At 37.2% G+C, this 27269-nt stretch overlaps 1 protein-coding gene across 1 annotated transcript in view; it reads left to right on the plus strand.

Annotated features, from left to right (window-relative positions):
* GLG1 (golgi glycoprotein 1) overlaps positions 1 to 27269 on the plus strand; it is a 149003-nt gene that overhangs the window by 94797 nt on the left and 26937 nt on the right. The window contains exons 3-10 of the mRNA XM_025993042.2: positions 5596 to 5682; positions 9207 to 9422; positions 14942 to 15145; positions 16001 to 16072; positions 17001 to 17184; positions 20219 to 20433; positions 24771 to 24892; positions 26314 to 26415. Coding sequence (XP_025848827.2) covers positions 5596 to 5682; positions 9207 to 9422; positions 14942 to 15145; positions 16001 to 16072; positions 17001 to 17184; positions 20219 to 20433; positions 24771 to 24892; positions 26314 to 26415 — 1202 coding nt within the window. The remainder of the gene's footprint in view (positions 1 to 5595; positions 5683 to 9206; positions 9423 to 14941; positions 15146 to 16000; positions 16073 to 17000; positions 17185 to 20218; positions 20434 to 24770; positions 24893 to 26313; positions 26416 to 27269) is intronic.

Here is a 27269-nt window from a genome sequence, read left to right on the forward strand (position 1 = left end):
ACTTAGTAAGTAGTTCTGGAATAAATTCGTGTTATTAAGCAAGAGATAAAATTACTTATGAACAGTCTTTGGGCCAATAAATTTGAAAATGTTTACACAATGGACAAATTCTTAGAAAAACAAACTTATCAAAACTAACACAAGAAGTAGAAAATATGAGGAACTTATATTTATTTTAAAAAATGAATCTGCAAATATAAATCTTTATTGACTGGTTGGCTCAATTGGTGGTGTATGCCATTCTTGATCTCAGTGTTGTAAGCTCAAGCCCTGTGTGGGCGGTAGAGATTACTTAAATAAATGAAACTTTAAAATTTTCTTTAAAAAAATGAATCCATAAATAAAAATCTTACCATAAAGAAAACTCCAGAACTAGATGGATTTATTGGTGGAAGGGAAAAATAACAGCAGTTTTTATTTGCTTATTTATTTTTGTTAAGATTTTATTTATTCATTTGAGAGAGAGAGAGCACACTCAGTGGGGAGTAGAGGGAGAGGGATAAGAAGAATCTGTGCTCAGTGGAGAGCCCAGTGCCGGCCTTGATTCCAGAACGCTGAGATCATGACCTGAGCCAAAGTCAGATGCCCACCCACTGAGCCACCCAGATGCCCTAACATCAGTCTTTTAAAGAGTTAAAAAACGTGGAAATATTTTTCTGTTCATTATGAGGCTAACATAACCTTACTATCACCTAACAAGGATATTAACAGGTTTTTCTTAACTGGCCCAGGGTCACTTGTGAACCATAGATGAAAAAATGCTAACCAAATTAGTAGCAAACTATCCACTAAAATATAAGAAGGGAAATACATCAAGACTACATTGGATTTATTGTGGAATTGTGAAGTTAATTTCACGTTAAAAAGTTAATAAAGGAGAAAAAGTTATGTCGCCATCTCAGTAAGTACATTAAAAAGCAGTTGTCTAAATTCAACTAGTTTTTACAGTTTCTATCATAGGAAATTTTCTAACAGTAATTAGACTGAAGACTACAGAATATTATAAGATTAATAGGTAAAAAAAATAAAATCATTTGTGTTCCTACTAACCAGCAATGAGTGATCTGAAAATGAAATTAAAACATTCTGTTTCATGGATTGGAAAACGTAATATTGTTAAGATGATAATACTTCCCAAGTGGATCTAGATTCAGTGCCATCCCTATCAAAATTTCTGCTGACAACTTTGTAGAAATTGACATGCTGATCCTAAAATTCATATGGAAATGCAAAGGTCCAGAATAGTCAAAAGGATCTTAATAAAAAGAACAAAGTTGGAGCATTCATAATTCCTGATTTCAAAATTTACTATAAAGCCACAGTAAAATTCATTAGCTTCCTATTTCCTGTAAGATAAAATACACATTTACACATTCTTTAATGTGAGCTCTGATACTCAGTGTGATCTGATCCCTGCCTGCAACCCCGAGCCTTATCTTTCATACCTCAACGCAGCCATTCTGAGCTATGGATGTCCCTAGAAATTATTATTACTCTTTCTGTCCTTTCTAGCTTTGTGCTCCTAGAACCTCAGCCTCCTTCAGTTCACCTGACAAAATTCTTTCTTATTCCTGGGGATTGAGCCTAGTATAATTTGACCACTACTGCCTCCACCTATCCCTCCTCCACATTCTTTTGTATTCCTTTAACATCTTCTGCATGCATTTGATATCACATTTATCACACTATATTTTAATATTTTTATTGCTTATTTGCTCCCCAGTCCAACTCTTTCGTCTTTTGGCTTCTGTGGTTGAGCTCCTTGAATGCTCAAACAGTGGCTTTTTTTCTTCACCCTTTATTTTGTTACTAGCAGGATTCCAGGGTATAGTAGTTTCTCAAAATGTGTCTAGAAGGGGGAAATGGGTAGGTGGATGGATTCATAGATGAACATCTTGAAGTTGAAATACTTTTGCTAACCAATAGCACTTTTTGTCAAATTGCAATTATTTTTCTTAGTCAATTATAACCACTCAGGAGGGGACAAGTATCAAATATGGTATAAGTAACCAACTCTCAAAAATCAGGTGTAATGTGTGTTTATGTTTTCTAGAGGAAAAGGTACTGGTAGCAACACATATTGAATTCCCTTTTTACTTCTATTCCTGAAAGAATAATAATACATTACTGGGTCATATTAAAAATAAAAGACCAGGAAGTAGATTAATGGTTGCCCAAGGACGGGTGGAGGAATTTTAAGAAGTGACACAACAGCTATGGGGTTTCTGTCTGGGGTGATTGAGCATGTCCTCAATTAGACAGTGGTAATGGTTGCACAACCTTGTGAATATACTGAAAACCACCGAATTGTAAACTTAAAATGGTGACTTTTATAGTATATGAATTATATCTCAAAAAAAGTGAAAAATAAAAATGAGGTGTTCAAATTAAAAATTAAAGACATTTCAGAAGCTCTAAGTGATTACCTAAATGACTTTGACAGAAAATAAATTTCTAGTCCATCATAGGATGTCTGAGTTTGCGTTACAGTGAGGAAGCACTCTGTGATTTGTATTTTATATTTTTCTGTCATTTGTTGCTGTTTACTCTAAATCTTTGAGCTGTCAGAGAGCTTCTCTTTTTTCTTCCTTTCCTTTCCTTTCCTTTCCTTCTTTCCTTTCTTTCTCTCTCTCTCTCCTTCCTTCCTTCCTTCCTTCCTTTTTATGAAAGAAATGTCACTGAGTCAGCTACACATCACATAATAAGGAGGAAATATTTTATTTTATTTTTTATTAGAGTTCAATTTGCCAACATATAGCATAACACCCAGGGCTCATCCCATCAAGTGCCCACCTCAGTGCCCGTCACCCAGTCACCCCCACCTCCCGCCCACCTCCCTTTCCACCACCCCTTGTTCTTTTCTCAGAGTTAGGAGTCTCTCATGTTCTGTCTCCCTTTCTGATATTTCCCACTCATTTTTTTTCTCCTTTCCCCTTTATTCCCTTTCACTATTTTTTATATTCCCCAAATGAAGGAGACCATATAATGTTTGTCCTTCAAGGAGGAAATATTTTAATCTGTCTTCGGTTTAATGTATACACAGAATTAGAATGTTCTTAATTTTAAAAGAAGAATGTTGCTTTAATTTTAAAATACAAAATTCAAGGGTGCCTGGGTGGCTCAGGTCATGATCCCAGGACCCTGAGATTGAGCCACACATGGGGCTTTCTGCTCAGCAGGGAGTCTGCTTCTCCCTCTCCTTCTGCCTGCTGCTCCCTTGCTCATGTTTTCTCTCTCTCTCTCTCTCAGGTAAATATAGAAAACCTTTTAAAAATATATAATATAAAATTTAATCATCAGGTAGTACTGACTTAATTCATAGATAATTATAAAATCTGTTTGTTCAAATTCTAACCTTGTCTTTGAATCACTGGATTCATCTTTGCTTGTGAGGAACATGGAGACCCGAGATTCCTTCAGCTTTTCCTATATCCATTCTCAGTTTGAATTCTCATCTCCTATGGGTTGAACTTGTGACTCATCATGGTATAAGTTTGTTCTTTTGTTCATCTGTTTAACATATTTGTTGATGCCTGTGTATTCCATCACTCACTCTTCTAGGCACTGGGCTGAACAAGGCAGAAGTCCATCCTCTTAGAGCTTTTGTTACAGATGGTGGCCAGATTCTACTCCTTCCTAAAAATTCACTTATTGAGGATAGTTGAGGGCTTAGAGCTTTAGGCTGACTTTTGGGGGAAGGGGAGAAGAAATCCTACTCTTCCTTCACATTCTGTTTATTCACAAAGTTTTCCTCAGTACTATACAGAATTAAGTGCCTATTTTTGTGTTGTTCCTAACACAGGTTATATAAGCCTCTATTCTACCTCTAAAAAGCGGATCTGGTCATGTCACTCCCTTACTTTCCCTTCCATTACTTTCAGGTTGAAGTTCAGGCATGACTTACAAGGGCTTTCAGAGTCAGTCTTCTGTTGGACTTTGAATTCCTGTAACATGTCCTGTTTCTCTTTCCATACATGCTGTGAGCTTCCATACATGCTGTTTCATTTACCCAAAATGGTCCTCTCCCTACTCCTTTACTGTGGCTAGCTGCTAATCATTCAGGTCTCATCTAAGATAGCACTTTCTCTGGTATACTTCACTTGACCAAACCCCCTAGCGCAGTCTGGGGTACTTCTCCCCTGTACTGCTGTGATTGTGATACCATGTATTGCCATTTAACCAAATACACTACTTCCCATTCACTAGAGCCACCACTGGATAGTATAGTCTTTGTCTTTCTCCTTTTGTTTTATCCCTCAGTTCCTAGTACAGTACATACTCAACATTTTTTTCTATTTTCTCTACTAGCCTATGTAGACTTGAGTTGAGACTGTGTGTGGTATATCATAAGTGCCAAGCAGATATTTCAGCGAACCAGGAGTGATTGATTGTATTGTTTAGTCTTGGAGTACAGCAGAGAGAAAGACTTGTGAACTGCGTCTCCCTCCCCCAATCTCTTCATGTTTAGCATCCTACAAAGTCCCTGCTCTGTCTCTGCATCTGAGCCAAGTATAGGGGCTCATTTGTGCTACTTTTTTAAAAAAATATTTTATTTATTTATTCATGAGAGGCAGAGAGAGAGAGAGAGAGAGAGAGAGAGAGGCAGAGACACAGGCAGAGGGAGAAGCAAACTCCATGCAGGGAGCCTGATGCAGGACTCAATCCCGGGACCCCAGGATCACGCCCTGGCCTGAAGGCAGGTGCCAAACCGCTGAGCCACCCAGGCATCCCCCTCATTTCTGCTACTTTTCAGAAATTGAATCATACATTAAAAATTTTTAAGTAAAGCTACAAAAGCTAATATTCAGCACTCTCCTGTGGATAGTAATGGCTTAAGATAGTTTGGGGTTTAAAACATGTTAAAAACATTTATGTAAAGTAGACCTTATGGTGTATGTGTCAAGACAAAGGAGGTTTTGTTTTGTTTTGTTTTAAAGATTTTATTTATTCATGAGAGAAACGGAGAGAGAGAGAGAGGCAGAGACACAGGTAGAGGGGGAAGCAGGCTCCAGGCAGGAAGCCCAACGTGGGACTCTATCCCCAGTCTCCAGAATCATGCTCTGGGCTGAAGGCAACGCTAAACTGCTGAGCCACCCAGGCTGCCCCAAAGGAGGGTTTTAAAGGAATGAAGATAGATATGCCTGGAAACTAGACTCTGGGCATCTCTCCTTCATAAAACTGATCTATGAAAGCACTGTGGACTGTGAAATCTTTAACTAACCCCACTAAATCTGAGCTTGTGGGTTAGACTTTCTGATTTAATAGAATTTAGCTTGTACAACCTTATGAATGTTTTCTCTGAAAACCTTACCAGGGACTTTAATGGTAATTTTTTTTCATGGGTTTAAGGAAAAAAAAAAATTGTCCTTAAATGAAAAAAGAAGAAAGTATGCCTGAATGATAGTGTTTTATTTTGCTCTGAACATTTTCCCCTTTTATCTGTAAACACAATGACATTTTTATCTCACTTTTTATTAACTGAATATGCTTTATCTGACTTTTATATAATGGACTTTTATCACTTAAAATAACCATCAATGAAAAATTCCGTTCTATTTAACTGAAGTTTTTGGGTTTTTTTTCTCTTGTACCTAGTTGTTGTGGAATTACAAGCTGAATCTAACGACGGACCCCAAGTTTGAATCTGTGGCCAGAGAGGTTTGCAAATCTACCATATCAGAGGTAGGTTGTGAAAGAATTTTGTGGGTATTTAATGGCATAGAATAGAAAATTACATCTGTTGACCAGACCAGCCATTAAGGGGTGAATGACTGACTTAGTTACTTTACTTTTTTTGGAATTCACATCTGTATTGGCTGAGAGAGAGGCCGTGGTGGCGGGGAGTATAACTAGCCTCCTTTTTGTTGATATTCACCTACATTTATCCTAGGATGCGGTTGATTCAGACACATTGGAAATCAGGCTCCACTGGTCCCCAAACAGAGGACACAACTGCTTCTGTCATCAGTGCTGTGCTCACACTTTTTGCAATCTGCTAATGTCTGAAGTATATCAAAATGATCTCCCTAAGAGGCTTATAAATGTTTCTGAGTTATGCAGTTGGTTTGATTGAACCATAGAGGCATATGCTTCAAATAATAGGAGTTAACATTAAAAAGGTTTGTGAAGGAATCATACATGTTGTAGATAGATGTTGAATATAAAAACAAAAATAATTAATGAAAATGTATAGCATTGTATGGATGCTAAATGGGGAAAATTTTTCAATTATCTTGGTTTATTGTGAACAACAAATAATATTAGTGAAAATTGTGATAATTGAAATATTTTTTTAATTTTATTTTTGGAATCAGTGATAAATTCCAAAAAGCCAGAGATCTCTGCATACCAAAGTATAGAATCACAAAGAACAGTTGCTGTTTTTTTACCACAAGGTTAATTCTACATCTTGCAACACATAGCTAAGTCTTCAATCTACCCCACTGATGACTTGAATTCAAGACCACATTCTTAGGTCTTATGAAAGACCTTTCTCGGGATCCCTGGGTGGCTCAGCAGTTTATTGCCTGCCTTCGGCCCAGAGCATGGTCCTGGCGTCCCAGGATCGAGTCCCACATCGATCTCCCTGCATGGAGCCTGCTTCTCCCTCTGCCTGCATCTCTGCCTCTCTCTCTCTGTGTCTCTCATGAATAAATAAATAAACCCTCAGTTTGTTCCTCATTTAAATCATTACGGGACCTTGTAGAATGTGTTTTCTTCCTCAGACCTCCTAATACTTGATCTGATATATTTTATTCTTTTAAAGCAGTGATGCTTCTTCATATTTACTTTGGGGCTCCAGAATAGAATAGCATATCTTTGAAAATACTGGCTTCAGCTTTAGTATTCTCCACCTCATATTCCCTTCACTACCTGTATGGTTAGGTATATACAACAGTTTGATTGTCATGTGGAAATTTAGCTCAGAGTCTGTGCAGATTCATCAGAATAATTTCACTCTTTACTAGCTTATAAAAGTTATATATATGTATAACTGGTTTTCTTGTAATATTTATGTAATGGTGATCCTCTTATAACCTTTTGGGGTGTTGTGGTTTTGTAAAAGATTTCAAGTAAAAATGGGAATTTATCCCTCTCTAGAGACAGATTATACTGGAGTCAAGAAAATTAAATATCAGGAAGAACAGAGTTACCAATAAATGTTTTCATCGATATCTCCTTCCTATCCTCTTTCTTGTAATCCTACTTGCAAAGAGAAAAACAGCATCACAAGAATACCTGCAAACTACAAACCAGAATTGTATTTACTCTCCATCACTGAGCTAAATACTGCTGACTTTCCTCCTGCTTCATGTCAAAAATAGAATGATGTCAGCATTTTTCTAATGACACCTTATGAATCCACTCCCCAGCCACTTCAGAGTTTACTGCCATTCATGGACATCTTGATGACTTAATGATGTTTTTTGCTGTTAATCATAGAAATCTTCCTTCTGTTCTGTTAAGCCTCTAACAAATAGAATGGTTGAAAGAAAGCATAAACTTTTATTTCAAACACTATGCCCTGTTGTAATTGGTGGTAAACTTAAAATACAAATAGGTACTGTATCTCTGTGTTTCAGTAAAATCTCAAGTGATTAAAGCTAAATATACAGTTAATTTTCCCACTGGGGCTCCAGTTCAAAATGTGCCGCTAGTTTTTCTTCAAATTTGTGAACTCTTGATTGCCCAGTGTAAGAGCTACATGAATAGTTACACTTCACTAAGTTTCAAAACCCAAGCGTCTGCCCACTAGTTCTGTGTTCTTATATGGGGTTTTGGTTTTCTCAGTGGTTGAATTACAAATGCGGAGATTTTTCATGCAGCTATTCCTCCTTTCACTTTTGAAACTCACCTCTGCTTTGCTCAAAAACAAAACAAAAGCCCCTTTCCTGGAAATACATTTTTTGGGGCGTGTTTCAAAAAAAAAAAAAAAAAAAAAGCTCAAGGTTAAGTCGAAAGAGTTGCATTCATCTTGATTGTTAAAGATCTCTGCTGCCTCTTAAAGCCAGAGTGAGAGACTGCTTAAATTCTCAACTTTGCTTCTTGAAAAGTAAACATAGTTTTTCTGTTTTGAACTGAGTGTTTGACTTGGTCTGGATATGATACAAGAGTTAGGCTTGAAGCTTATAAGATAATGAGTGTGTGGTATATTCTTCACCTAGCACCTTTTGGAAAGGGAAAGTATATTTGTTTTGCTCTCTCTACCTATTTAGGATAGGTAATGTAATAGTGGAAAATGGTCACTATTGATTTTAAAAAGCCAATAAAACATTTTCTTCTTGTTTATTTCAAAAATAAACATTCACATATAGGCCCCTTACTCTTGTCAAAACTACCATTTCTGTTTTTAATTTCTTCAAATGCAATAGAATTTTTCCAAACAACCTTCCCTATCTTATAATTCAAGCTTACAGCCTGACAAGTAGATTTTACTTTTTTTATGACTGAATTTCAGCGTTTTTTGGCTAGTTTGCTTCATTAGCACTTGTGGTTTGGGATGCACTTTGCAGGAACACTAACCATATGGAATTACTCTGTGCTTGATCCACTGGAACATGTGTCTGAACCACCCAAATTGGATTACAGTGGCCTTCCCCTTCTCAGGCTTCTTGCCAGACTGCGCTGAGCGTCACTTTAAACATGTCTCTGTTCCAGACCACAGTGGTGAAACTGGGATTCTATCAGGTTCAAAAACATGTCTAAATCCACAGTTAATTCAGAACATATTAATGTCATATCAAGAAGTAGTGTTATGCCTTCCCATCTCCCTCCTTTTGGCCATTAGGTTTACCTAACAATAATAGTTTGCTATGTAGTTTGGCTTGAGACATGCCACTAGACTTCAGTTCTACACCTCTTTTCCAGAACTATGTTCCAGATTATTCTCCTCGCTGTCCATTGCATTGTTTGCATGGAAAAAGGGACTTCTCAATAGAACCATTTTAAAGCTATAGATGTTAAAAGCTCTTTTTAATTATATCTCAATAAAGCTGAAATTTTAAAAAATTGTTGCCAAACTCATTAATCAGGTATTTCCTAGATTCCACAGCAATCTGAGTAGGCATGACAGTATTTACTTTAAAACAAATGTGTTTCTAAGTGCTTTCCTCTTTTTTTCCCAAATATAGATGGGAAATCAATAAGAAAATGTTAGACATTATATATAAAATGCTTGTATAAAACAGCCACTTTCTTTGGAGCAGATTAAAGAATGTGCTGATGAACCAGTTGGGAAAGGTTACTTGGTTTCCTGCTTGGTGGATCACCGAGGCAACATCACTGAGTACCAGTGTCACCAGTACATCACCAAGATGACAGCCATCATTTTTAGTGATTACCGTCTAATCTGTGGCTTCATGGATGACTGCAAAAATGACATCAACATTCTGAAATGTGGCAGCATTCGGCTTGGAGAAAAGGTATCTACTATATTTATACTAACTTTACCAAATGAATGAAAAGTTTTGTATAGGGGCACCTGGGTGGCTCAGATGGTTAGGCGTCTGCCTTCAGCTCAGGTCATGATCTCCGGGTTCTGGGATTGGGCCCCAATTCAGGCTCCCTGCTCAGCCCAGAGCCTCTTCTCCCTCTCCCTCTGCCTTCTCCCCACCGTTCATCCTCATGCTCTGTCTTTGCCTTTGTCTCTCTCTCAAGTAAATAAATAAAATCTTTTAAAAAAAGTTTTGAAAAAAAAAAAAAAGTTTTGTATAACTGACATGGGAAAAATTTAGGGCTGGAGATGTCCTTAAAGTGGAGGTCCAGACAGCCTCAAGATCTAAGGCTAGTGGACCCGTGAATGTATTTCATCTTTTTGTGGTATTTCAGTACTGCATAGGAAAGCAGAGGAAATAATGTCACCCAAAAGTAGTGTCATCTTCAAAATACTAAACCAGTTGCTGGTTACCTATAGTGTTCCCTGGCAAAGCATTTTGTTGTCTTGTGAGCAAAGTAGTTGGAGTAAAAGAGACTTGAATTTTCTAAACTTTCTCTGCATATACCTCATTGCTGCTATAAAAAGAAATTACTTAGTAAGCATACTGATATAAAAGACGTTATTTAAATATTAGAAAAGTTTAAGATTATGAAAGTACTTCTGACTTGTGAGCAAAAAGGTACTCTATAAATATGATCTACTGCTATCTTTATCTCAGAAGAATTAATTTTAGTAAAGACAAGAATGAAAATAACTATCTAGCTGACTTCTTTCTTAATTATGTGTGGTCTTACTTTTGTTCTTATGAGTCTGTTGTCCATAAGGTCACAATGGAGGTTTGGCCAGGTTTATTCTGAATTTGTTGGCTCAGCAAAATGAGGGAAACTCCTGAGAAGTAACAGATGCTGGAGTAGAGGTGGTCTGAGGCATATTTCTGGCGTCAGCTATTAGTTGCTGCTGCTCATTAATCGGCTCCTTAGGAAATATAAGGGAAATTAAAACCTTTTTGTCTTTTTGCCCTCTATTTGTTCATTGCCCCATGGTTTGCTGGCTTCCATCGCTGACAAAGGGGGCATGGTGTTGAATGCTAGAACTGCACACACCAGTCCAGATGACGGTTTTAGTGCTGGTTATTGTCTGGCTTTCACCAAGTATCCTTTCCTTCATACCAGCATAGGGCTCTGGCCCTTTCATAGGGCACCTCTGAGTCGGTCTTGAGAGCACTGTGAACTTGGCATAGAGCTTTTGGCAGCTGAAGAAAGACCAGTTTTAATAAAGAAGGGAGATTTCTTCCTTGCCAGCAGACTCTAGAAATGGCACAAAAGCACTTAAGCTACTCTAATAATTCAGGAAGCTCTTCTGACTTTATTTAGGGTGTTAGAGATCATATCCAATTCCATATCTCTTTTTAAAAGCTTCACATAAGTGTTCCAGACACATTTTTTAGGAATCAGTGATGACACTCTTCCGTATTTGTGATTACAGTTTACCTCTGTTTGTAGTAGTTTGTCCCTGTTGACACCAAGATAATCGCTGATAGGTTCCCACTAGCAATCTGAATTGTCACTATAAAAACCTGCTTTCAACTGCACATATGAGTTATTAAGTCTCAGAGCTTGAAATAATCACAGAAAACAGTAGTACCAGCAGAGCTGGAGAACTGGATGGTGAGAATTATTTGCCCAGCTTTGTTAAAATAACAAAAACAAAAATGTCCCTGTGGATCATCAAAATGTACATTTTTGTCATGTTTATCTTTTGCTATACTTACCTATTAGGGTGAATTTCTGTTTATACCAATCCCCTATCCTAGCTTGAAAGGCTAGGAGGATATTAAGATAGATTCGTGCTTACACTCCTGAAAAAGCATGTTCCTTCCTATATACTTCACTCTGGTGCTACAGCCAAGTTTGAAAATGGGGAAGGCATGTCCTCAGACCCTCTTGGCTTTTTAAACTATAGTTTATTTCTCTGAGGTCAATTATTTAGATATGCAAATTATCCTGAAAATTAACGAATCAGCTTCTGGCTTGTCAATTTGAAATTTGCCACTGAAGCTTACAAACTCTTCTGTGACTGGCTTTGAACTGACTTCCTCCAAAGGTCAGAGAGGGCTAATGGCTAATCTGTTTGTACTCTGCCTCTGTATGAAATAGAAAATGATGTCAAAACTTTGATTTTTAAAGAAAATGTTAATGTAAATTTGAGAACAAAGACTATATGTTAATAAAAATTTTTCTAAATAAATATAGTTAAAATGAAAGGACAGATCTTCAAAAGTTAAAAGTATGAATTATTTCATCTGAAGAAAAAGAATGTGAGATCCAATACAGACACTTAATTGTGGACATGTGCTACATTATTACTACTTTTAGACTTTTCCCTCAGTAGTTACATAATTTTATCATTCGCTGCTTTTAACCAGCTACTTTGAATAATTTGGATAGTCTTTTTTTCTCTTTATGTAGTGAGGAAGACCACAGAAGACACCAGAAACATTGAAATGGAGAGTGGTTTATAGCAGAGATAAAAACTGTGAGCTCTTCCCTACCTTTTTGAGACTTAGTGTTATTTTTCTCTGTTCTTTAAGAAAAAAAAGATAAGGTTATGGGGAAGAAAAGATACTACCTTTATCAAATTGCTAAAACCTGATCAAGACACTTAGTAGTTTTAAGACAGACCTTTATCTCACCACAGAAGTCCATTTACAGGATTATTTATTCCTATGTCAAGTCTATATGTTAATAACTTAAACTTTTTTAACCTGAGTAATTTTATTTTCCTGTAGATAATGTGCCAATGTGTAGTTTACTTCTTTTGCTTTTGGTCTTATTCAGTAATTAGCCATGCAGTCTTCTTTGTCAAATATTTGAATACATTTCAATTATATAACTAAAATGGGCTGAACTGAAAAAGCTCAGAAACTCGACGGAACTGAGAAAAGTTCTTGAAATATGTTTATTTGAAAAAAATCATCTAAAATTACAATGAATGAAAACATCTAATGGAGTTGATGGTATGGCCCAACACTGATAGGTGCTACAATTGCTGTAATTATAATTAAATATTAGATTCCTTAGGGGATCTCAAACCACGATGATGCTGCCTTTATTTAGAGGCAAATGGAACCATTAAGAAATATAATAACCCTAAATAGATAATCTTACTGGTGGCACATTTAAAACAGTTACAAAAAATAATAATAATAAAATAAAATAAAACAGTTACAAACCCTAAGATACAGGGAAACACTCACTACATGGAAATCATTTCTTTACCCTGTGATGCCAGGACTAAAGGCTAAATCTAAATCAAGAGTTGACAATCAGATTATTATTTTCAACCACTTTTATATGATTAAGACTTATTGCTAGCAGTCATCTAAGTGTGTTATCACGGGCTACTGAACTTTGGTGTAGGATATTATTTTGTTGTTTTATGAACTAAGATCATGTTTATAATATCTTCTTATATACTGTAAATAGGAAGTGGTATGTTTCTGTTGAAATGTTTATTATCAGGGGATCCCTTGGTGGCTCAGCGGTTTGGTGCCTGCCTTTGGCCCAGGGCATGGTCCCAGAGTCTCAGGATCGAGTCCCACGTCAGGTTCCTTGCATGGAGCCTGCTTCTCCCTCTGCCTGTGTGTCTGCCTCTCTCTGTGTGTGTGTCTCTCATGAATAAATAAATAAATAAATCTTAAAAAAAAAAGTTTATTATCATAGGTTTATTTTTCCTTTGGAAAGTGGAAACAGGCCTTTCCTAAGTGGGCCATAGTTAGACAAACTTGAGTGTCACTCATAAATTAGGAAGGAAAAATAAGGGATCCCTGGGTGGCACAGCGGTTTAGCGCCTGCCTTTGGCCCAGGGCGCAATCCTGGAGACCCGGGATCGAATCTCACGTCGGGCTCCCGGTGCATGGAGCCTGCTTCTCCCTCTGCCTGTGTCTCTGCCTCTCTCTCTCTCTCTCTCTCTCTCTCTCGGTGTGACTATCATAAATTAAAAAAAAAAAAAGGGAAGGAAAAATAAGCCTCGTTCTGGATTTCTGCGGTTTGTGTCATTTCTTCTCTCTGTCCTTATCTTTTTGTCACTGGTCTCTCAGAGTTTTGTTTATCTTATTCAGAATTGCCCTCCAAAAAACCTTTTTGGTCCTCTCAGGCTTTTATGCATTAGATAGAATCATAGAGCTAGTGAGCAAGGTTCAGGTACAGATAAAGTGTAGGAGACATGAGAATCTGCTAGTAGAGTGTGCTTCCTAATCTTTTTTGGGTCAGCAAACCTTTTGAAAATTTAATGAAAGCTCTGAACCCTCCTCAGGTACAACAAAGTAGAAGAAAAACTATACAATTTTTTTTGTTGAATTGAAGTTTTCCTTAGAGTAGATGTTTCCCTGCCTGGTTTTAGGAATCTTTTTATTATGTACAGATGATTTCATAGACATAGTATTTTACTATAACAAGATAATGTGGGATCCCCAGGTGGCCCAGCGGTTTAGCGCCGGCCTTTGGCCCAGGGCGCGATCCTGGAGACCCAGGATCGAATCCCACGTCGGGCTCCTGGTGCATGGAGCCTGCTTCTCCCTCTCCCTGTCTCTGCCTCTCTCTCTCTCTCTCTCTCTCTCTCTGTGACTATCATAAATAAATAAAAATTAAAAAAAATAACAAGATAATGTGTGTATGTGTAAATAAGAGCATATACTTCCTGCTGCGTTTGTTTGCTGTATTTATGGTTATACCTCTCAAGTTTTTTGAAGCATGTCTTCTAACAGATTGGGGCTCTTAAATAGAAAATATTTAGGAGAAATATCTCATATTTTGAGTGAATGAGTGCTTGTGGTTGTTATGGGAATGATGCAATGTACAATTAAAGATAATTGGATGGAAAAAAAAAGATAATTGGATGGTTTTAAGAAAGCTCAAACGTAGTTTGTATAAAGGGTGGTAATCTCATTAAATCATATTAAGATAAATCCCAAACATCAAAGTGAATATTATACTACAAATTGTACATATCGGGGTCTTTGTGGACAGTACAGAGTAGAAAAATGAGAAAGAGGGTCTCTGTAATGCCTTTTCTCAATGGATTTTGTGGTTTGTTGTTTTTTTAACTTGACTATAAAAGCGATTTTATTGGAGAAATACCTTTCACCCTTAGAGGTTGATGAACAGATTTCTATAGTGTTATTTCATTATTGACATGAACCATGAACAGAGCATTGGGCTGATGTAAATTCATAAGATTTTTCTGACATTTTAAACCCAAAGAATTTAGGTTTCTATTTCTAGTGCTAACTTAATTATACTTAAATCTCCCAGGATCTCTCTTTCCATTTGTAGTATGCAAATATTCTTTTCTAACAGAAGACTGTTCACATTTTCTGTGACTTCCAGAGGGTGATTGGTTCCCACCTGATTTCTCAGCAGAATATCCATACGCCAACTATATATTGAATTGAGGGTTGTTGTTTTTTTAAGCAAATGATGTTTGTTAATACCCTTGCTTTTTTAGGATGCACATTCACAAGGTGAGGTGGTATCATGCTTGGAAAAGGGCCTGGTGAAGGAAGCAGAAGAGAGAGATCCCAAGATTCAAGTCTCTGAACTCTGCAAGAAAGCCATTCTGCGGGTGGCTGAGCTGTCCTCAGATGACTTTCATCTAGACCGGCATTTATATTTCGCTTGCCGAGATGATCGGGAGCGTTTTTGTGAAAATGTGAGTCAGCTCAGAAACTGTTCTTCTCTTTCAAAATATTTTTTAATACTCTAGTCCAAAATAAAATAAACCAGCACACTCTCTTATGTAGATAAGGCATGAAATGGAAGGTGGAGTTGTTCCTAGGATAACAGAGAATGATGTTGGATGTTTAGCCTTGATGATTTAACATCTAGTTAACAGTTGGTTTCTGACAGTTTCCACACATTATTTTTTTTACTTTATCTCACTTCTCAATTTCAGTTCTTAGAAGTCTATGTTATTTATATACAGGAGTCCTGTTTTACCAGGGAATCCTATTCACACCTATCCCATGGCTAAAACTGCCATATTACATGTTATATGATTTTGGCTACAATGAACAAAACAGCAGGTGGCTAACTTTTAAAACTAAATCCTTGATTACTATCTGCAGACCGTACAGAAAACTTGCTAACACTTTTAAATAGAATAATCTATCCTTTCAACAAATTGCTGAGAGTAGCTTGTGTATACTCCCACTCTCTTGTTTTGAATTAGTAGCTTTAACCATTAGAGCCACTGATTATGAGTTTTATTGACTCTAACATAAAATCATAGTCTCACAGACACTTCTTTTGGTTCCTTAAGTAACAGTGTATCTGGGAACAAATGACGGTAGCTAAGCATCATGGGAAAATTTTTCATCTTTCCTGTGGTCACTGTTTTCTTCCAAAGGCTACTAAATGTCATAAATGATTGAGCTATTTGTTTAAAGGTAATCACATTTATAATAATTTAACAGAAAGTTCTACGTAAGATTGTGGATAGTGCCCAGCATAACTCCTTAGCTAATTGTTATTGTCCTCATCATCATGTGTATGTTCTATCTTACAGACACAAGCTGGTGAAGGCAGAGTGTATAAGTGCCTCTTTAACCATAAGTTTGAAGAATCCATGAGTGAAAAGGTAAGTATTACTTTGAAACCGATATGTTATTAATTTTTTAAAAGTTTTCTTAAATTCTCTCAATATTCTTTTAAACTTTTATCAGAATGTAAATAAATGACTGATAAAGCTTACCCTTTTCAGAGGCGAGACACTTGGCTTTTAGTAGAGAACCAAAGCATATTTTGCTTAAGCCAAGAAAATGAAGCTTTGTGATAGCTAGACATTGGGAAGCCAATTAGAAATCGATTTGGGGAGTAAAATTGGAGAATTATGTATCACAGTCACACTGAAGCCAGCCCTACATACTCAGGAAGCTTAGGCTAACCAAACCAATATGCTTTACAGGTAATTACCTACTTAATTTTTCAGCAGCTGTCTCAATAAGCATTCTCATTACTGTTAGTCCTCTGTGCCTGGATAAATGTAAGAATATTTTATGTCTTTTAAAAAAATTATTATTCTTGGTTTTGCTATCCTGCCATTTACTTTCCTATGCAGCTGAAAAAATGTTTCATTCAGTTGCTTACTATTGAATAATTATATTTTAAAAGCATAGGTATAACTTGCAGAGTGTTATGTCAGCTGCCACTTTGATTCTTGAGAACTCAACTTGAGGGACATTGTGGATAAAAAAGACTACTTTGTCAAGTCACTGTATTAGAGCCCACCAAGCACTCATGTGCATAGGACAGCTTCTTTGCTATTGCAACAACCATCAACCCAGGGTAGAATTCCAGGGCTTCCCCATCCATTTATCCCTACCTCTAACAACACTAGTTTCATACACTTGTGTTCGAGTCTAACCAAATTTAAAGTAGGCATTTTGGTGACAGCTGCAGTTTTTGACATATAGTTGGCCATGACCCCCTGCTGGTCTTAGAGGTCCCTGTGAACAGCAGAACTCCCTGAGCGCTCTTACAACCCTGTTGCTGCACTCTTTATTCAGTGTCGAGAAGCACTGACGACCCGCCAAAAGCTGATTGCCCAGGATTATAAAGTCAGTTATTCGTTGGCCAAATCCTGTAAGAGTGATCTGAAGAAATATCGGTGTAATGTGGAAAACCTTCCACGGTCCCGGGAAGCCAGGCTCTCCTATCTTCTCATGTGTCTGGAGTCAGCCGTGCATAGAGGTAAGAGTTTATTTCTCTTTATACTTTTCAGTCCTTTTGGGATTCACATTTTAAAGCCTCTTACGTCTGTAAACATTACTTTCCTCCTGCATTTGCTCTTTTCAGCGCACCTGTACCTTACGACTCAGGAACCTTTCTTTATAAAACATAATTCCAGGAACTGAAGGCTTGGTGTCCTGAAGCCTTGTTGAAGGCTCTTTCTCTTAGCTTAGCAATCTCCAATTTTTTTTTTTTAATGTAAGGTATATTTCTCAAATCCAATGATTTTAATTTTTTAAAACACATATTCAACATATTTAGGAGGGATCCCTGGGTGGCGTAGCGGTTCGGCGCCTGCCTTTGGCCCAGGGCGCGATCCTGGAGACCCGGGATCGAATCCCACGTCGGGCTCCCGGTGCATGGAGCCTGCTTCTCCCTCTGCCTGTGTCTCTGCCTCTCTCTCTCTGTGTGTGTGACTATCATAAATAAATAAAAATAAAAATAAATAAAAAATTAAAAATTAAAAAATAAAATCAACATATTTAGGAGAGTCAGGGTAGCATAATGATTTTTAACATATGAGCTTTGGGTCAGAGAGATATAGCTTTAAATTAATGATTCTGTCATCAAATTGACTGGTTGGATGGCCATTGTTTACATTTCTTAATCCCTCCCCAAATTCATTTTTCTTAACTATAAAACAAAAATAGTATTTATAGTGAAGAGTTCTTACAAGGATTGAATGAGGTTATTTGGAATAGCATTTAGCATTCAATCAGTGATAGGTACTGTTATTGTTATAACACTGATGATTTTAAGAAACTAAATAGAAACTTTTGAGTCCAAAAGTCAACCCCTGACAAAGGAACCAAGAGGCCTTATAGAAGATCAAAGTTGTCTTTCTTAAAATTGGCTACAAGCTGTAAAAAAGAAATTCCTTGCTCTTATTAAATAAATAGTACTGGGACAATTGGTTAGTGAGTAAAAAGTTAAGTGAAAAACAATCTCTAAATAAACACTGAACTTTTCATGAATTTTTTTTTCCCCCAATATCTGGATAGTGTAAAAACTCCTAAGTTCGAAAGCAATAGAATAGCAACCACAGACAGTGCATGGTCTTGGACTGAATACCAAACAAAGGATATTTTGGAGATAATTGGAGAATGTTGATTATGGTCTGGCTATTAGATGATATTGTCCTAAAATGGAAAAGTAGAGATCGTTGACTTGTAAAATACTGTAAAACAGTATGCGTAATACTATCTAATTTGAGGTGTTTTTTTAATTTTTTTATTTATTTTTTTTAATTTTTTTTTAAAATTTATTTATTTATGATAGTCACAGAGAGAGAGAGGCAGAGACACAGGCAGAGGGAGAAGCAGGCTCCATGCACCGGGAGCCCGATACGGGATTCGATCCTGAGTCTCCAGGATCGCTCCCGGGGCCAAAGGCAGGCGCCAACCCACTGCGCCACCCAGGGATCCCAGGTGTTTTTTTTTTAAAGAGTTAATTTTTTTTTTTTTTGAGATTTTATTTATTTATTCATGAGAGACACACAGAGAGAGCCAGAGACCTAGGCAGAGGAAGAAGCGGACTCTCTGCAGGGAGCCCGATGCAGGACTCGATCCCAGGACCCTAGGATCATGCCCTGAGCCGAAGGCAGACACTTAACACTGAGCCACTCAGGTGTCCCAAAGAGTTAATGTTCCAGAGACCTAGGCAGAGGAAGAAGCGGACTCTCTGCAGGGAGCCCAATGCAGGACTCGATCCCAGGACCCTAGGATCATGCCCTGAGCCGAAGGCAGACACTTAACACTGAGCCACTCAGGTGTCCGAAAGAGTTAATGTTCTTAAACTGCAAATTAACAAGAAAGACTAAGTAAATATACATCCAAAGGCTGTATACAGATAGTTCAGAAAAGTCACACAGATTGTGATTATTAAAAAGACTGACCATATTAAGTGTTGGTAAGGATTTGGAAGAACTGGAGTAATGAACACAGCTGGTGGGAAGTTAAAATAGTGCAACCATTTTGGAAAATAGTTTGCCAGTTTCTTGAAAGTTAAACATACATTTGCCATATGACCCAGCCATGTAACTCCGAGATATTTACCCAAGAGATACAAAAGCATATGTCCATATAAACTCTTATACATGAAGCCTCATAGCAACTTTATTTATAATAGCCTGAAACTGGAAATGACCCAAATGTCCATCAACAGTTCAAGGGGTAAGCACATTGTAGTATATCCACATAATAGAAAAATATTACTTGATGATAAAAAAGAATGAACTGTTGATACATAGATGAATCTAAAAACAGTTATGCTAGGAGAAAGAAATTAGACAAAGAAGTGCATGCTGTATGACTGTATTTATATCACCTTCCAAAAAAGTGGAAACTGGTGAAGTAATCTGTAGACATAGAAAGCAGATCATTGGTTGATGGTGGAGAGGGAGAGAGAGATTCTCAAGGACCACGAGAAACTTTTGGAGTTAATGAATATGTTTAATATCTTGATTGTGGTGATGGTTTCAATAACATTTACATATGTCAAACTTCCTCGATTGTATGCTTTAAAAATACAGTCTGTTTTATTTTAATTACATCCCAGTAAAGCTGTTTTTTAAAAGAAATTTCTTAAGTTTTCCCAGGTGACATTTTTAGCTCAAAGAAGGAGCCTGGGGAGGCTATAGTGAATATTTGAAATGTAGTCTTTTCCACAAGCTTTAACTCTGTAGCCCAGTAGGGATTGTTCTTGGCTCTCTTTGTTATCCCCATAATTATCTTATTGATAAGACTTTCATTGGTACAGCATTTGCATGATTAGTAGTAAAAAAACTATATAATGCAGAGCACTGTCAAGATAAAACCCTACTCTCTGAAGTCTTAAACTCATTTTATGCTGATAAATACTCTTTCTGTATTCTAAGCTTTTCAGTCTAGATAATAGTGTATGTTGTATTCTGGAGGAAAATGTGTACTTTTATATGTGGTGATATCTGATAGTAATGCTTACCATCCATAATGTTGTGACTTGAATCCTAACTTAGGGCGCCAGGTGAGCAGCGAGTGCCAGGGGGAGATGTTAGATTACCGGCGCATGCTGATGGAAGACTTTTCTTTGAGCCCTGAGATCATCCTGAGCTGCCGGGGGGAGATCGAACACCACTGTTCTGGATTACATCGGAAAGGGCGAACTCTGCATTGTCTAATGAAAGTAGTTCGTGGGGAAAAAGGGAGCCTGGGAATGAACTGCCAGCAGGCGGTAAGGAAAAATTTTCTACCACCATTTTGGGTGTTACATTTCATCAGCTGAGGAACCTCTTCCTGATACTGTCCCAGCTTCCTTTATCTGAATCATCAGTGACATCATGGTGAACATTGAGTACTAAGAACCAGGCAGAATATATTTCAGGTATATATTCATAAGAACATGGAATTTACTGCAGAGCAGAAGTCTGAATTCATAAACAGTAAATGGAGCTATATGTTGTTAAAGAAATAGATAAAATGTATTGTTTACTGGAGTTTTTAAAGGAAAGGTAACTTGCCTAGAGGGAATTTCTAAATTCAGAACCAAGGCAAACCAGATTCTGGTAAATCAGAAAACATCTTCCACCAAAAGAGGATTTTCCTATCTCTTATAGTTTTGTTTGAGTTGAGGCTGAAAGAGAGCTGTAATGAATTGAAATTTTCTAAGAGTTTCTTTTTATTACTGATGTGCAGCATACCATAAATACCTGGCCTGAAGGATCAAGAGAGCATTTCAATTTCAAAATCACACCATCTTTCATATTACAGTAGGACAACTATGCATGGAAGGGTCTTTTTCTGTCCCCAAACTCTACTGTAAATTCTATAAAGATATTGGGGAAAAATTAGTGCACTTCTTGGAAAGATAAAGTTACTCTTTTTTTTCTGTTCTAAGATTTTACTGATTTGAGGGAAAGAGAACACACGAGCATGAAAGGGGGAAGGGCAGAGAGAGGAGAAGCAGACACCCTGTGTACCAAGTTCCCAATGGCAGAACTTGATCCCAGGACCCTGGGATCATGACCTGAGCTGAAGGCAAACCCTTAACCAACAGAGCCACCCAGGTGCCTCTAAGATAAAGTTCTTTTTGCTCCAGAGTTCATGAACAGTTGAGTAACTACAGATCAGGGACATAATATAAAGTTAACAAAATACGTAGATGCAGTGCATCTGTTTCATTACCATTGTCCATATTTATTATTTTTTTTACTGACTAAGAGTCTTTAAACAATTCTCAGTACCAAATGCAACAGTGGTACCTTGTACAATGTATCCCATACATCCTTTAGGATGCACAAAAGATATCATTTAGCTTTGTACCCTAAATTAGGGAATTGAGACTCTTTTCTCAGTGAAACTTTATAAAACCACAATTCAGTCTTTTATTTTATTGGCATTTTTATTAAAAATTGAGTATTTCAGAAAATCAGAATTTTACAGTCTGAAACTAAATTTCCATAGAATCTTGATGTGTAATAAAATTTCATCTTAACTTCTGTTACTCACCCTGACCCAGAATAGACAGTAAATTGTACATCCTATAGTGGAAAAAACGGACAAATATAGCCTCTTCTCCAAAATTCCAAACCCGGCCAAAAAGAAGGCTTCTATAATCTACTGTGGCTTTAGTTGGCACAGTGTAGTTCTTTAGGAGCAGTCCTTGCTAGTGATTGTCCTAGGAAACCTCTGTGACAATGTGTGTGCCTGGGCCTCCGACCCAAGAATGAATCAAGACAACCTCTATTTTCATCTTGTCCTTAATGCGGCATGTGATGGGGAAGGAAGTGGTCAGGAATAAACCTATCTTTTCACTGAGGCTACTCTTGTCCCAAGACGTACAGAAAAAAAGAAAATGGTTTAACTTTATTTCATGGCATCTACCACCCAGGGCTTTTTAAAATTTAGTTTATTAAAAAGAGCTAGTGAGTTCACTTGAAAGATAAAGACCACTCGTCTCATCCTTTGTGCCTAGAAGAAAAGTAAGTTCTAAACCTAGAGATTAGTCTCAAATAATGAAATACGTGGTTTTGCCCACATTCATTTTAGCCAGGTGGTTACCATGGACCATGATTTTTAGTCTTTGCTCACAAATATTAAAGAAGTAAATGAAAAAAAAAAAATTTAAAAAAAATTAAAAAAAATAAAGAAGTAAATGATCCAAAGGGAGAATATGGTCCTTAGTCATCTCCTACTATATTATCCATTGTCAGTCGAGTGGAAAATATTTTGAGATAATTTAAGTACATTTCTTTCTTTTTCAAAGTTCTCTTCCTTGATAGAGTACATTTCCATGCCTGTCAGTGATTGGCCACTAATTTTCCCGGTTCTCTGCTTGGTGATGCTTTGACTCAGTGATCTCTCAAAAATAGTAAACTGTGAAACATGTAGATACTTTTTATCTTAATGAGTACACACTTCTTCAAATGCACCATAAGTTTGAACTTACTAAATTCAGTTAGGGCTGAGCGAGTCTGGGTCCAGTCTCTCCCTGGCCAGAGATGACTATGCAGAGTATTCTCTAGACTGATGGTTTCTCAGAAGCATTTTCCAGGCTTTTCCTAGACAGTCAGGGGCTGGAATAGATATATAATAATGTAGCAGTTCATGTTCTTAGTATTTATTTCCCACACAGCTGCCCCTGGATTCCAGAGCAGCAGTGATCCCTACAGCTGTTAGCCCACTAAAGTCTGTAGAGCATTCATTGTCTCCTTTCAGGAGTTGCTCATGGTGAATTCTAAAGGTTTGCCTCTCACTTGTGGGTATTTAACTGATAACAGTTTTGGCAGAGAGTTCTAGATTCCCATGATACTTACAACTTCCCTCTGAAAAAGATGTAAATATTTTGGTCTTTGTCAGCAAACGTCATTACTGAAACTTGTAGTAATCTTTCTATCAACCAACCACAGCATTTTGTAGCTTCTCTAAATTGCCACCAAGAATTGGTATAAATAATTTCCATTGCAGAATATTGGAAATCTTTTTCGTTCATCTTAATTTTTGACTTTAGAATACACAGAATTGGGATTTTCTCTCTTTATTTCCTTTTGATGCATGTTCTCTGATCAATGTGTTGTGAGGTCATTGCTTTCATATGAGTCCTTCTAGGATAGTAGGTCATGTGTATGAGGATCAGAGAAGGCTCTACTCCAAAGTCTAAATCTGTGACACAAAATGGGCTCTTTTTCTTTAACTTGGAAAAAAAAGGGACCCAAACCAGAAGGACTATAGTATTCAAATTTGCTTTCTGTTATTTAAAATTCCTACCCCAAAACACCATCTGCTATCTATCTGTACTAATAATGATCTTTTATGTACATAGAGTGCTTTGCTGTTTATATAACCTTCTCCTATAATTACTCTTTTCTTGTAATCCTCCTCAGTTCATGAAACTGTAACTGGAGGTTAATCATGCCCATGTTCTCAGAGCTAATATCTGGCAGAGCCAGAACTATTAATAGAACTCAGGTCTTCTGATCCTTAATTTAGAGCTTTTTCCTCTGTGCCTAACTGCTTTCTCTTCAAAGACAGAAAAAAAGAAATAGAGGAACATCTTCTCATGCTTTCATTTTATTCCATGACAAAGGATGGACCAAGCAAATGTTTTAAAAAAAAAAAAAAAAAAAACTCATTTTCTTTTCTTTTCTTTTTTTTTTTTTTTTTTTTTTTTAATACTCTCATTTTCAGCTGCATAATGACAAGTATTTTTCTGGATACTTATAATGAACAAGCTCTGGTTTACCTCTTGGTTGTATAAGATAGTTGAGGAAAAAGGGAAATTAAAAGTATTGTATTCTTGGTTTTTGTAATTGATGTTGCAAGTTAAATGAAATCTCACCTGTTTTTAATAATGTGGAGCACATGTTTTTTAATGCCAATTTATTGGCAGCAAAATTTGTATCCTAGATTTTTTTTAAGGTTTTATTTATTCATGAGACACACACACACACACACACACACACACACACAGAGAGAGAGAGAGAGAGAGAGAGAGAGAGAGGCAGAGACATAGCAGAGGGAGAAGGAAGCTCTGTGCAGGGAGCCCAATGCGGGACTCGATCCTGGGACTCTGGGACAATGCCCTGAGCTAAAGGCAGATGCTCAGCCACTGAGCCAACCAGGCATCCCTATATTCTAGATTCTTATGACCAAATTAGGTCTATGACTGGAAATGTCTTTTATTTATCCTTCTTCACTCAAGTCTGGCTTGGTTGTGAATGTCAGATTTAGCAGTCTAATTAACAAGCAGGCAAGTGTGAAGGAAAAGGCAGCCTTTATGTTGTAAAGACCTGTTACTTTACAAATATCCGTGGATGGTTCAGACAGGTAGGCAAGCAATCCCCACAGTGGCTAAACCAGAAAAACTTGCACTCAAGACAGAGAAACCAGTTGGAAAGTATTTGGCAGGCATGAGTTATCAAGCTTGGCCACTGACAATTGTAGTACCTTGTTAAGAGACCACTGTGATATACCAGACTGAGTAACTATTTGAAGAGATGACATTGCTCCTCCCTGATGTGTAAGTGACTTTCTTCTTTCTTCTTCTTCTTCTTTTTTTTGTTTTTAATCCAGCTGCAGACACTGATTCAGGAGACCGACCCTGGTGCAGATTACCGCATCGATAGAGCTCTGAATGAAGCTTGTGAATCTGTAATACAGACAGCCTGCAAACACATAAGATCGGGAGACCCAATGTAGGTTATCTTAAATGTGGTATTCATATTGTGTTTTCTTTGGCAGTGTAGCATCAGGAACATTCCTTTAAATGACTTTTGGATGGTTTTAACATCTTAACTGGAATTCTGTTAAATAGAAACACATAGATACTTCTATTAAAACTAGTATTGGGATTGAGACCTCAGCTCTGCCTCATTGATGATGTAGATACCTAGACCTAGCATTGTGACTGACAGTTTATTGACTGACTGAGCGTGTATGAGCCTGTACATTAGATCATGGAATAATTCTGTTTGATGGTCAAATAAAAAGGAGAGAGAAGCATTCAGGAGAAAGTGACACATACTTTGTCTTTTTATTTTCATCCTTAAATGTATACATTAGCTATGTGATAATTATTAAAAATTAATTATAGTTGAAGTAAGAAATGTTGTGGTTGGAAGATATAATCATGGACAAAATGAACTTTCAAGTTGCATCCAAGATTTAGGAAAGCTATAAAATACTTGAATCTCATGCAGTAGCTTTATTCCATATGATGCACAAACAACTCTTAAAACCAGATTACAAGTAAAGAACAGGTTTCCCATTCTGCAGAAATCTTTATAGCCTGCATCCAGCAGTACCCAACGATAAAATGAATGCAGTCCATGTTTGTCATCATGCTGCTATGCATATACTCCCACTGTTCATGCTGTGGCAGGGGATTTTTAAAAAGGTATTCTTCTTTAAAGCTTTTTGTGAAGTTAAAAGAGATAGGCAAACACAGTGAAGACTAATGAAAAATATTTACCACCATAAAAAATAACTGCATCAAGCATAAGGGGTCAGGGGAGAACTGCTACAGCTAAAAATCATTTGAAGATATTGTCAATTAAATGCAATATGTGGACCTTTTCTGCGAGTTCTGGTTTGAATGAACATATAAAAATATGTAAGATAATTGGAAAAAAATTTGGAAAGTAACAGGATATTACATGACATTAAGGATTTCTAAAATTAATTTATTTTGGTGGACTGTGGTATTATGTTCTTTAGAGAAACATGCCCAAGAATTTATGAACAAAATGATACAGATTTGCTTCAAAATATCAGCAAGTGGATGTAGAATTAAAACAAACTAGGCCATAGGTTGATAAAGCTATGGGAGGGGAAGGTGGCTGTTATGATTCTTTACCTTTGTGTGTGCTGGAAAATTTTCATAATAAACAGTTAAAAATAAAGCAGCTGCACACAGAATCTTATGCAAACTGAGTTCTAAGTGCTAAGTAGCCCTGAAGTTGACAGAAAGCATAATCACTATTAGACTAAGTTAGTTTGAATTATTCTCAGAAAAGTAAATCCCTGACTGCCCTCAAAAAGCTCAAGGGCTTTTTCTAGGAAATAGTGATGTGAGAGTTCCAAACCTGTTACAATTTCACTCCTGTTTTATGCCCAGGATCCTCTCATGCCTGATGGAACACTTATACACAGAGAAAATGGTGGAAGATTGTGAGCACCGTCTATTAGAACTACAGTATTTCATCTCCCGAGATTGGAAGTGAGTATTTTGAAGCCAGAGTCAAGTGTTAAACCTCAGCCTCTCCTGTGTAGTCAGTATATCCTGGATGGCTTGAAATAATCAGTAAGAACTTGTTTTTCTTAAGTTCTGGGATGACTGACATGTTCTGATCCCCTGAAAAACCTTTCTTGCTTTCAGAATAGTTTCTAAAAGCTGAGGCAGCCCCTGCAGATCCATCCCCAGGTGTCCTCATTCACTACTACTTTGGAAGTCAGAGTCAAATGTTTCTGATACCACAGACATCCATCCTCAAAGAACTTGGGCACCTGTGGGCAGCAAAGACATCTTCAGATATGTCTCTAAGCAGATAATAGTGCATTTTTATTTTTATTGATTTGTACTGGATGTGGGAATTTGCTTTTATTTCTTTATTCAGAGTTATTGAATTTTCTATCTTAAGAGGCTCTTATCAATAACTGACAACTTGATTCTCTAATTCTCTTCTTATACTGTTAGCCAAAAAAGGGGGAGAAAGGGGATGAAATAAAAGAAGGATCTGTGTCACAGTCAGAATCACTATAACTTACTGCTCCCTTCTTCCCATGTTTAGTTTGCCTTTCTCCCCCAAGGCAACCAGTACTCGGCCACCTGGGAAGCTGGCTGCTCCTCCTGCTCCCATGGGAGCTCAGCTGCTTCCTCACTCAGTTGTTTTAACCACTATAGGTTTCTGGCAATTGAATATGTTACCCACATACTTTACTGGAAGGAGATGATTCAGAAGATTCCGTGTATTTTTTATAAGATTTTATTTATTTTTATTTTGAGAGAGAACGAGAGCATGCGTGCACAAGCAGGAGGAGGGGCAGCGGGAGAGAGAGAATCTCAGGCAGACT

This window comes from Vulpes vulpes, chromosome 12 (assembly GCF_048418805.1).
Source record: "Vulpes vulpes isolate BD-2025 chromosome 12, VulVul3, whole genome shotgun sequence".
NCBI classification, from domain to species: domain Eukaryota; kingdom Metazoa; phylum Chordata; class Mammalia; order Carnivora; family Canidae; genus Vulpes; species Vulpes vulpes.